This window comes from Eleutherodactylus coqui, chromosome 13 (assembly GCF_035609145.1).
Source record: "Eleutherodactylus coqui strain aEleCoq1 chromosome 13, aEleCoq1.hap1, whole genome shotgun sequence".
Lineage (NCBI taxonomy): Eukaryota > Metazoa > Chordata > Amphibia > Anura > Eleutherodactylidae > Eleutherodactylus > Eleutherodactylus coqui.
Genome location: NC_089849.1, coordinates 60,530,568 through 60,543,462, shown reverse-complemented (window position 1 = coordinate 60,543,462; position 12,895 = coordinate 60,530,568). Strand labels below are relative to the sequence as shown.

At 42.0% G+C, this 12,895-nt stretch overlaps 1 protein-coding gene across 1 annotated transcript; it reads right to left on the bottom strand.

The window, feature by feature from the left end:
• Positions 1-8,804: 8,804 nt before the first annotated feature.
• Positions 8,805-9,746, bottom strand: LOC136587379 (olfactory receptor 8I2-like). The gene has a single exon (XM_066585951.1). It carries the CDS (start codon positions 9,744-9,746, stop codon positions 8,805-8,807), a length of 942 nt encoding a protein of 313 aa, XP_066442048.1.
• Between the last annotated feature and the right edge of the window lie 3,149 nt (positions 9,747-12,895).

The following is a 12,895-nucleotide window of genomic DNA, read 5'->3' as shown; positions in this document are numbered from 1 at the left end:
ACAGAAGTGTTACTGGGGTATGCCTATACTCTTGGTACACCAATGTTTTAGGGGTTTGCCTATACTTTTGCTACTCAAATGTTACTGGGGTCTGCCTATACTTTTGCTACAGAAATGTTACTGGGGTCTACCTATACTTTTGCTACAGAAATGTTACTGGGGTCTGCCTATACTTTTGCTACAGAAATGTTACTGGGGTCCGCCTATACTCTTGCTACAGAAATGTTACTGGGGTCCACCTATACTTTTGCTACAGAAATGTTTCTGGGGTCCGCCTATATTTCTGCTACAGAAATGTTACTGGGGTCCACCTATACTCTTAGTACACCAATGTTTCCGGAGTTTGCCTATACTTTTACTATTGAAATGTTACTGGGGTCTGCCTATACTTTTGCTACAGAAATGTTACTGGGGTCCGCCTATACTCCTGCTTTAGAAATGTTACTGGGGTCCACCTATACTCTTGGTACATCAATGTTTCAGGGGTTTGCCTATACTTTTGCTACTGAAATGTTACTGGGGTCTGCCTATACTTTTGCTACAGAAATGTTACTGGGGTCCACCTATACTTTTGCTACAGAAATGTTACTGGGGTTCGCCTATACTCTTGGTGCACCAATGTTTCAGGGGTTTGCCTATACTTTTGCTACTGAAATGTTACTGGGGTCTGCCTATACTTTTGCTACTGTAATGTTACTGGGGTCTGCCTATACTTTTGCTACAGAAATGTTACTGGGGTCCGCCTATACTCTTGGTACACCAATGTTTCAGGTCTTCGCCTATACTTTTACTACTCAAATGTTACTGGGGTCTGCCTATACTTTTGCTACAGAAATGTTACTGGGGTCCACCTATACTTTTGCTACAGAAATGTTACTGGGGTTCGCCTATACTCTTGGCACACCAATGTTTCAGGGCTTTGCCTATACCTTTGCTACAGAAATGTTACTGGGGTCCGCCTATATTTCTGCTACAGAAATGTTACTGGGGTCCACCTATACTCTTAGTACACCAATGTTTCCGGAGTTCGTCTATACTTTTACGATTGAAATGTTACTGGGGTCTGCCTATACTTTTGCTACAGAAATGTTACTGTGGTCCGCCTATACTTTTGCTACAGAAATGTTACTGGGGTCCGCCTATACTCCTGCTTCAGAAATGTTACTGGGGTCCACCTATACTCTTGGTACATCAATGTTTCAGGGGTTTGCCTATACTTTTGCTACTGAAATGTTACTGGGGTCTGCCTATACTTTTGCTACAGAAATGTTACTGGGGTCTGCCTATACTTTTGCTACAGAAATGTTACTGGGGTTTGCCTATACTCTTGGTACATCAATGTTCCAGGTCTTCGCCTATACTTTTACTACTCAAATGTTACTGGGGTCTGCCTATACTTTTGCTACAGAAATGTTACTGGGGTCCACCTATACTTTTGCTACAGAAATGTTACTGGGGTTCGCCTATGCTCTTGGCACACCAATGTTTCAGGGTTTTGCCTATACTTTTGCTACTGAAATGTTACTGGGGTCTGCCTATACTTTTGCTACTGTAATGTTACTGGGGTCTGCCTATACTTTTGCTACAGAAATGTTACTGGGGTCCGCCTATACTCTTGGTACACCAATGTTTCAGGTCTTCGCCTATACTTTTACTACTCAAATGTTACTGGGGTCTGCCTATACTTTTGCTACAGAAATGTTACTGGGGTCCACCTATACTTTTGCTACAGAAATGTTACTGGGGTTCGCCTATACTCTTGGCACACCAATGTTTCAGGGTTTTGCCTATACTTTTGCTATTGAAATGTTACTGGGGTCTGCCTATACTTTTGCTACTGTAATGTTACTGGGGTATGCCTATACTTTTGCTACAGAAATGTTACTGGGGTTCGCCTATACTCTTGGTACACCAATGTTTCAGGGGTTCGCCCATACTTTTGCTACTGAAATATCACTGGGGTCCGCCTATACTCCTGCTACAGAAATGTTATCGGCGTCCGCCCATACTTTTACTACAGAAATGTTTCAGGGGTCTGCCTATACTTTTGCTACAGAAATGTTACTGTAGTCTGCCTATACTCTTGCTACAGAAATGTTACAGAGGTCTGCCTATACTATGGGTGCACAAAGACTTCCCATCGCAGTGTTTTACTTATCTGGCACAAATACACTAACTGACTAGGGCAGAAATGTGTGCCGAGGCCGAGGTCCTTGGCAGGGTGAAACTCTGCCATGTTTGGGCACTCTGATTTCTTCCTGTGTAATAACATCTTTGTGCACTGACAGCATAGGCGAGCCCAAGGAACTCAAAGACTTCCCCTTGCGGTGTTGAGCTGATACCTGCACAGAATGAATAGTGTGTGGACATGTTTCCTATTGCTATGTAACTTGCGGCACCTTGGGTCACATAAGGTGGAGACTGGGATCGAGCCTTACCCAGGGCCCGCTCATGTACTTCTCACAGAGACTATTGTGGGTCCTACCTCAGTCCTGGTTTCTTGGCCTTGTTATGCCACCTCCTCCTCCTGCTTGGGGTCTGAGGATCAGTGCTGGGCAACATGTATTTTCTCTTGTGTTACCACAGTTATCTGAGACACTGGTTTGGGCCAAATAAAAGGAGCATTACTGCATTAATGAGACGTTCACAGCTGCACTAGCATTTGAGTCCACTTTATGCCCATGATTACTGAGGGTGTGAGCTGAGGTTGAGGTCCTTGGCAGGGTGAAACTGCCTCATTTGGGCACTCTGATTTCTTTATGTGTAATACTTTCCTTGGGTTTCAGGGGCTCGTCTATGCTGTGGGTGCACAAAGACTTTCCATTGCATTTTTTAACCTGTCTGGCAGAAACACCCTGACTAACTAGGGCAGAAATGTGGGCCGAGGCCGAGGCCCTTAGCAGGGTGAAACTCTGCCATGTTTGGGTACTCTGATTTCCTCATGTGTAATACCATGCTTGAGTTCCTTGGGCTTGCCTATGCTGTGAGTGCACAAAGACTTCCCATTGCGGTGTTTTACCTGTCTGGCACAAATACACTGACTGACTAGGGTAGAAATGTGGGCCGAGGTCCTTGGCGGGGTGAAACTCTGCCATGTTTGGGTGCTCTGATTTCTTCTTGTGTAATACCATCTTTGTACACTGACAGCATAGGCAAGCCCAAGGAACTCAAAGACTTCCTATTGCGGTGTTGAGCTATCTGACACCTACACAGAATGAATTGCATGGGGACACATGGATTTCCCATTGCTATGTAACTCACGGCACCTTGGGTCACACAAGGTGAAGGCTGGGATCGAGCCTGACCCTAGGCCCGCTCACGTGCTTCCCACATAGAGTATTGCTGCATTGTGGAGATGTGTAGAAGTGCTGGCACCTGAGTCCCCTTTATGCCCATGTTGCGGCTCCTGACAATTTTGTGATGTAGGTGGCACAGGATTGGAATGATGATCGTACGTCAATTTATCATCCATTCTCAACAGCATTGTGGTTACACAGGAGCGAGTATCGCTGGCATCACTGAAAGCACTGCTGGCATGGAGGTGTAGCGAGCCAGAGAACGTCCACATCCATTTGATTTAAACAGACAGTCTTTCAGAAGTGAATATGATGTAGTAGTAAAAAAAGAAAGAAATAGTGCAGAAAAATTATATATATATATATATTAACAAAGAATTAATATGAAATGTTCCAGATATACTGAAATAATAAAGGTGCAAGGTAGAAAGGAGAACAAGGGCAGAGAATGGCCTGAGGGCTGCATCTTTTTTCCCTCCACTAAACTACCCAATCCAGCACCAAGGGTCAATGCCCCGCCTGTCCCTCCCCACCAAGTGATGCGCTGGATCTTACGGATAATCATACAGGACAAGCACTATTCCACAATAATAAAATATAAAAATATTATGAAATAACACCAAGATTTTTTATGATCATACCTGCATTTAATTTAATTAGCATGACTTTTTAAAGATATAAAAATATTGGAGCTAATTAAAAGTTCTCATGATGAGCCAGGAACTTTTTTAAAATGTTGTCTTTATGTTGTTATGGCAGTAATTTTGTACTTTGTCTCTCTATCGCTGTCTCTCTCTCTCTGTCTCTATCGCTCATGGTTGGGCAGTGTATGGTGCTGCTCAGCAGTGAATGCTGTGTTGGTTAGCAATGCTTCACTCATTTCAGCACATGCCTGAAGCACAGTAGCGCCGCCCATAGACCTAACATTAATACATTCAGGCGGGTTGAAAGTTACAAATTCACATTTGATGATTTTACGGCACCAGTGGGCAAGTGTGTAATTTAATGACACCAACATCATACATCAAAGTTAAAGCAAATGGGTCAAAGTGTGGTGCAAGAAAAAGCATGTAGGCTTATTTATATTAGATATAATACCACTATAGTCACATATATATGAAAACATATATTCCTACATATACATTGCACACACATACTGTTTGCTATACATTCTTATAGAATCACACACACACACACACACACATATATACACAGATGAGCATTATAATATCTAATGTATATCATCACAATAAGTCATTTTGTAATACATTAACTGTACCTGATCTAACTACTTTCTTCATTTATGTCACATGACCCTCCACCTACAAATATCTCCACTTTCTCTGACACCTTGTCCATATTTGTTACTTCTTCTGCTGTCCATAGCCTCCAACATCCTGTGAGCAGTGCAGGATGGGAAAGCAGGACTGGAAGCATTATACTGCGTTGCTCATGTGAAGTTCAGAGTGCCGGAGGGCCCAGTCTGCCTACTTCAGCAGGATTTCTCTGGCACATAGAATCTCAGAACGAGAGGGAGGTTGCTGCTGGTAAGTTGCAGGACATGTAAGCTGTCCAGTACACAGGCTCTATGCATGCTGGAAGTCTTAGGTAACAGACTGTTGTGTTTGCTGCAGAAATTATGCATGTAAACGCACATCGGCAGCTGCACTAAATGAAGAAGAGGGTTCAGAGCAGCAGAAAAAAAGTACAAATTTGTGCTACTTAGCTGTACATTCTGGACTTCAGCATTTTCAGAATTTCCATTTTGTGCTCGGAAACCTCCTGTAAGCACCCAACAGGCGTCTCACCAACTATCGCTCTTGTACTCAAAATTGGTATTCAAAGTATTACTCTTGTACTTTCAGACAGTAGTTTTAATCCCTCAATGAATAGGGGTGGATCATACTGGAGATCACTTTCTGCCGCCTGCTTCCATTCAGAGTAAACAGGCAGACGTTCATAGATGACCTAAAGTGATCTGAAAACAACTACTACAACTACAAGAAGTGAGCAATTCTTGCTTGCTTGCCCTGTCAGGTTCCATGTTTACAATGGACGACACTCGCCCATAATTGCTCATTGAAGCGGTTATTTGGGCAAGTATTAACCTGTGTAAAGTTTTCCTTATACTCCGTTCCAAAGAGAGCTCTGAGCTGCTACCTGTTCATGTTCCAGACATTAGAAGAAAAGGCTTAAGAGGGAATATGTAGTGCAAGGTAGAAAGGAGAACATGGGCACGGTATGGACTGAGGGACGCATCTTTCACCCCTTCACTATGCTACTCAATCCAGCAGCCAGGGCTTATTCCCTGCCTGTCCCCCACCAACCCAAGTGACACCCTGAATCTTGCAGCTAATCATACAGGACAAGCACTAGACCATGAAAATATTATAACATAAAACCAAAGAATATGATGATCCTACCTGAATTTAATTTAACTAGCACAACTATTTACACAAATAAACATATTGGAGCTAACTAGAAATGAGCGAGCACACTCGTCCGAGCTTGATGCTCGTTTGAGCATTAGGGTGCTCGAGATGCTCGTTACTCGAGATGAACACCACGCGGTACTCGAGTGAATTGCATTTCCTTACCCACATGTTTAGCGCCATTTTCTAGCCAATAAACATGCGGGGAAGGCATTACCACTTACTGCTATGACGTGCCAGCCCCATCCCACCCCACTGTTGCTACAGAAATGTTACAGGGGTCTGCCTATACTCCTGTTACAGGAATGGTACTGGGGTCTGCATATACTTCTGCTACAGGAATGTTACTGGGGTCCACCTATACTTTTGCTACAGAAATGTTACAGGGGTCTGCCTATACTTTTACTACAGAAATGTTACTGGGGTCTGGCTATACCTTTGCTACAAAAATGTTACATGGGTTCGCCTATACTTTTGCTACAGAAATGATGCAGGGGTTCACCTATACTTTTGCAACAGAAATGTTACTGGGGTCTGCCTATACTTTTGCTACAAAAAAGTTACTGGTGTCAGCCTATACTTCTACAGGAATGTTACAGGGGTCTGCCTGTTGTTCTGCTACAGCAATGTTACTGGGGTCCACCTATACCTTTACTACAGAAATGTTACTGGGGTCTGCCTACACCTATGCTACAGGAATGTTACTGGGGTCTGCCTATACTTCTGCTACAGAAATGTTGATGGGGTCCGCCTATACTCTTGCTACAGAAATTTTACAGGGGTCTGCCTATACTGTGTGTGCACAAAGACTTCCCATCGTGGTGTTTTACCTATCTGGCACAAATACACTGACTGACTAAGGCAGAAATGTGGGCCGAGGCCAAGGTCCTTGGCGGGGTGAAATGCTTGGGCACTCTGATTTCTTCCTGTGTAATACCATCTTTGTGCACTGACCGCATAGGCGAGCCCAAGGAACTCAAAGACTTCCCCTTGCAGTGTTGAGCTATCTGACACCTACACAGAATGAATAGTGTGTGGACACATGGATTTCCCATTGCTATGTAACTCGTGGCACCTTGGGTCACAGAAAGTGGAGGCTGGGACCGAGCCTGACCCTGGGCCCGCTCACATAATTTCCACACGGACTATTGCGGGTCCTACCTTGGTCATGGTTTTTTGGCCTTGCTATACCACCTCCTCCTCCTGCTTGGGGTCAGGGGATCAGCACTAGGCAACATGTATTTTCTCTCGTGTTACCACAGTTATCTGAGACACTGGTTTGGGCCAAACAAAAGAAGCGTTACTGCATTAACGAGACGTTCACAGCTGCACTAGCATCCGAGTCCACTTTATGCCCACAATTACTGAGGGTGTGAGCAGAGATTGAGGTCCTTAGCAGGTTGAAACTGCCTTCTTTGGGTGCTCTGATTTCTGCACAAAGACTTCCCATTGCGTTGTTTTACCTGTCTGGCACAAACACACTGACTGACTAGGGCAGAAATGTAAGCAGAGGCTCTTAGCAGGGTGAAACTCTGCCATGTTTGGGCACTCTGATTTCCTCATGTGTAATACCATGCTTGAGTTCCTTGGGCTCGCCTATGCTGTGAGTGCACAAAGACTTCCCATAGCAGTGTTTTTCCTGTCTGGCACAAATACCCTGACTGCCTAGGGTAGAAATGTGGGCCGAGGTCCTTGGTGGGGTGAAACTTTGACATGTTTGGGCGCTGTGATTTCTTTATGCATAATACCATCTTTAAGTTCCTTGGGCTCGCCTATGCTGTGGGTGCACAAACACTTCCCATAGTGGTGTTTTACCTGTCTGGCACAAATACACTGACTGACTAGGGTAGAAATGTGGGCCGAGGTCCTTGGTGGGGTGAAACTCTGCCATGTTTGGGCGCCGGGATTTCTTTATGTGTAATACTTTCCTTGGGTTCCAGGGGCTCGCCTATGCTGTGGGTGCACAAAGACTTCCCATTGTGGTGTTTTACGTGTCTGGCACAAATACATTGACTGACTAGGGTAGAAATGTGGGCCGAGGTCCTTGGCGGGGTGAAACTCTGCCATAGGCGAGCCCAAGGAACTCAAAGACTTCCAATTGTGGTGTTGAGCTATCTGACACCTACACAGAATGAATTGTGTGGGGACACATGGATTTCCAATTGCTATGTAACTCGCGACACCTTGGGTCACACAAGGTGGAGGCTGGGCCCGAGCCTGAACCTGGGTCCGATCATGTGCTTCCTACACAGAGTATTGCTGAATTGTGGAGATGTGTAGAAGTGCTGGGCTGGCACCTGAGTCCCCTTTTTTGCCCACGTTTGCGGCTCCTGACAATTTTGTGATGGAGGTGGCACGGGATTGGAATGATGATTGTACATCAATTTATCATAAATTCTCAACAGCAATGTGGGCTATCGCCTACACTTTTAAAGAGGGCCGCTGCCTAGCCCTGCCAACCCTCTGCAGTGTGTGCCTCTGGTTCCTCCTCATCCAGTACGCACTTATAAATAGACATGAGGGTCGTGTGGCTATGAAGTGAGCGTGTGGCATGAGGCAAGCTGAACGCTGTGCAGGGAAACTTTTGTCTGCGCTGTGGATGCAGGGTTATGCGGTGGGTTGGACAGCAATGCCAGCATGTAACCCAGGAGAAGAAGCAGCGCTGTCACCCCAGGCAGTATTTGTCAATGGTTGCAGGTAGTGTGGTGCTTAGCGAAGATGTGCCAGCGCGTGTGCCTTGCTAATGAGGGTTTGTCCGAAGTAAGTTGTTAGGGGGGTGACACCAGACTCTTGCCCCCATTTTGGCTTAATTGTGGGACCTGGGAGCCTCAGAGGCAGCCATGCATGCTGCTCCTGCCCTTCTCTATCCGTTTCTGTGGTGTTTCCATGACTTTCTGATGTTTTCTGGTGTTTGATAAGTCATCAGCTATGCGGAGCATCAGTCCCGTACAAAAATGCTCAAGTCACCCATTGACTTCAATGGGGTTCGTTACTCGAAACGAGCTCTCGAGCATTACGAAAAGTTCGAATCGAGCAACGAGCACCCAAGCATTTTGGTGCTCGCTCTTCTCTAGAGTTAACTAAAAAGTCTCATGATGAGCCAAAACCTTTTTTTAAGCGTTGCCTTTATGTCTTTGTTTCTCAGGCTATATATTATTGGGTTAAATAGAGGAGTAAATACTGTAGGCAGTAAAGAGCTAATCTTACTAACGAACAATGAACGTTCTTTAGATGGGATCATGTATTTAGATATTAGTGTCCCGTAAAAAGTCCCCACAACAATAAGGTGAGAACTGCAGGTAGAAAAGGTTTTCTGTTTGCCAATTGAAGATGGTATCTTACCTATGGTGTAGAATATATACACATAGGTTACAATGATGAAACCAGAAGGAACAAGAAGTAGTGGCATAGAATTTAGGAATGCTTCCAGTTCTACAAGTGAAGTGTCCGAGCAAGAAAGCTGCTGAAGAGGTAAAAGGTCACAGTAGAAATTGTCAATGATATTGTCTTTGCAAAAAATAAAATTTGATATATGAAAGACTATAGAAAGATTACAAGTAAAACCCAGCAACCATGGCCATAGTGAAAGAAAAATCTGGCATCTTAAGTCCATGATACTAGAGTAACGTAAAGGGTTGCAGATGGCCAAGTATCGATCATAGGACATCACTGAAAGAAGAAAACATTCGGTAACAATTGTACCGCTGTAGAAGTATAATTGGGTGATGCAGTCAATAAAAGTAATCTTTTTCCCTCTGGATAGAACAGTGACAAGCATGTTGGGAACAATATTTGTAGACATCATAAGGTCAGAAAAAGAAAGATGACAAAGGAAGTAATACATGGGGGACTGGAGCTGGACATTGGTGGAAACTAGGATGATGATAAGAAGATTTCCCAAAACTGTAGAAAGAAAGATAGTCAAGAAAAGAATGAAGAACACAATACGGAAGCTGTGAAAGTTTCCGAAACTGAATAGAATGAATTCCATCACTTCTGTTTGGTTAGTTGTAAACATATTGAATTATCAGACTTTTTAAATCTAGAACATAAGATTGATATTCAATGTAAATACAATGAAGATATAGTAGATGAGGTAGACTACAAAAAATTGGGAATTGTGAATTCTGTTAGTAGAAAATGTGCTTTACTAGACAGTAGATATGCAGGCTATTGGTGATACATATAACCCATTGTTATGTTTAGGAAACCTACTTGGGTTTATGCGTAATTAGTAACCTACTAAAAGTTACATCCTGTAGTTTTATGTACTTCAAAAGGGTGCAAATTGAAACTATAGGATGTCTCGCAAAAAACAGACCCCACACAACTATGTCAGCAGGAAATTAAAAAAATTATGGCTTTTAGAAGATGGGGGCAGAAAATAATTTTATGTTTTTTTAAAGATATTTCATTTTGCTAAAGTAGTACAGCAAGAGAAAAAGTATGGACGCTTGCTATCTTTGTAATCGAACCAATCCAGTTGTCATGTCATTTTTGTTGAGTATGTACACCATAAATGCAAGACCCTACTCCCCCCAAAAAGGCAGAATTTATTTTTCTTTTTCCATTTCACTCCATTTAGAAATTTTTAAAAGTTTTTCAGTACATTATATGGTACATTAAATAACACCCTTGAAAAACACAACTCAGGCTGCCAAAAAAAGGCCTCAGACAACTCGGGCGATAGACATATAAAAGTGTTGTGACTTTTTGAAAGTGAGGAGGAGAAGCTGAAACACAAAATAAAAAAGGGCAGCTTTTCTTAAGGGGTTAACAACTACTGTATATCCAAGTAGACTGTGCTCTTTAAGTATTATATGAAGGGATAACATTCCCCCTGTTACTATTACAACATCATTAAAAAACAAACTGAATTATGGAAAAGATGGATTTATAGGTTCATGCAGTTTATATCAAATCATGTAAGGGAGGGATTTTTTTATCACGATATTCCCCCCGATAATTGAATAAAAAGTGTTGAATAAGTCATCTGTACCACGATATATCAATGATAAAAAGTAAAGCTTGACCTACAAAAAAGCCTGAATTTTGGGACACAAAGCAGTTTTTAAATTTAAAAAAGTTCTTTACTTCTTAAAAGTAGAAACATTTATATTAATTTCCTAGCACTATAATTCTGCTGAACGAGTTAGAAAAACACCAAAAGATGAATTCAAGTATGCCTGGGATAATATCAGGGCATACTAGATGGACTATGCCGTCTTTATTTTGCTTTAGATTTTCTATGTTTCTATGTAAAATAAGATTATCCTATCATTCTACTGTTCACTGAATTTCATAAAAATGAAACTTGAAAAACAATAGCAGAATTTCATTTTTCATCATTTAACCCCACTGAAAAATTTAAAAAAGCTTTTCAAAGTATTATATGGTACCTTAGGAAAATACAATTTGTCCTTGAAAAACACAAAACTTTAAATAGCTATGTAGAGGGAGAAATAAAAAAAAACTACAGGGTTGAAAAGTTCCAATGTAGAGAAAAAAATTCCATATCGGTTTTTAGTCCTTCTTCAATGTAGACAGTAAACGGACTGGCAAGGATAGTTTTTGAGCAGAGTGTATCAAGTTTATGGCTTTTGTCGTATTGTCCCTAGCCTCTCTGGGTGGGACAAATCCCACTTGGTCCTTGTGAATCGTAGATTGTAGGAAGGGGGATCGCTGGAGATAGTCCTTAATTGTAGCCCTTTGGCGCTCTTTCTCCTGCTGTGACTGAGGGGGTGACGAATGGTTTACACCTATTTTTAATACTTTTATTGCTATAAGATATGAACCACTCACAGTAAGTATTTAAGACACTTTTAAACATTTCCACTTATTCGCCGAGTAGATTCTAGTCTCTATGCTTAAAACCTAACTTTTATTAAATAATAAATTAAAAATAGAGAAACATCTGACCCACACAAAGATAGATGTAGGACCACCTACATAAAATCAAAGGGAAAAAGGCTAGGTGCAGTACCAACTGGTTAGGAGAATACCTTTAAATGATACGTGAAAATTATTAAGCGCATCATTTATGATAAATCAAATCCCTTTCTCATACTAGTCGTAGGAGTGATATTAGGTATTAAACTGCTTCCCCAGTTTTTGTATTTTAGGTGAATAAATGCTGTTTTCGTTTAAGGTATGGTCGGGATGACACCAGTTTAGGCCTATTTGGTTTCACTACCAGCTGTCAACATAAAGATTGCTAAGGAATTCAAAGTAAAAACGAATGTTTGCGGTCAAAGGGAGAAAAGAGGAATTATAATCCGATATTTTTATTTTTATTCCTCTTTTCTCCCTTTGAGCGCAAACATTCATTTTTACTTTGCGGTTTACTATAATTCTGCGCTCTATTCTTATTATAGGCTGGGATCAAAGGTCAGGACCAAATGCTGTAAATTTACGGTGCTTGGTCCTTAATGGGTTAAAATGTCACTGTCAAATCTGACAGTGGCATTTAAAGGTCCCAAACAGCCATGCTCTTAGTGCCATGCTCCCAAAGGCCTTCTGAAGGCCCCCAGTGCTATTGTGAATGTTTGCCTAATAAGACATGACTATGGCACGTCTTAATAAAACAGTAGTCAAAATACAGTGAAATGCAATAGCATAAGATTGTAGGGCCTCCTTTACATCTAGGAGAAAGCAGGTTTCATCACCAACATAGAAGGGGGTTCTTTACTGTAAGAGCAGTGAGACTGTGGAACTCTCTGCCTGAGGACGTGGTGATGCCAAAATCCATAGAGGAGTTTAAGAGGGGACTAGATGTCTTTCTAGAGTGCTATGATATTACAGGTTATTGACATTAGATGTCCAGCAGGGTTGTTGATCTCAAATGTTCATTCAGGGATTACTCTGGCTGCCATTATGGAGTCAGGAAGGAATTGTTTCCTCCAAATGAGCTTGTTTTTTTTTTTTTCCTTCCTCTGGACCAACAAGTGGGGAGTTGAAACAGGCTGAACTAGATGGACATTGTCTTCATTCAGCCTAACATAGAATGTTACTATGTAACCTAGTATATACTACAAAAAAATAATATCCCTAAATATAAGATTTACCTACTTAGGGAAAACCACAGTATGGCTATGCATTGTCATTACCTTTTATATTCTTCCTTCATTCCTTTGTGCCGGGCTGCATATTTAGGGAGGGACTTTATTC

Coding starts and splice junctions, on each gene's coding strand:
- LOC136587379 (XM_066585951.1), bottom strand. CDS start 9,746: ATGTTTACAACTAACCAAACAGAAGTGATGGAATTCATTCTATTCAGT.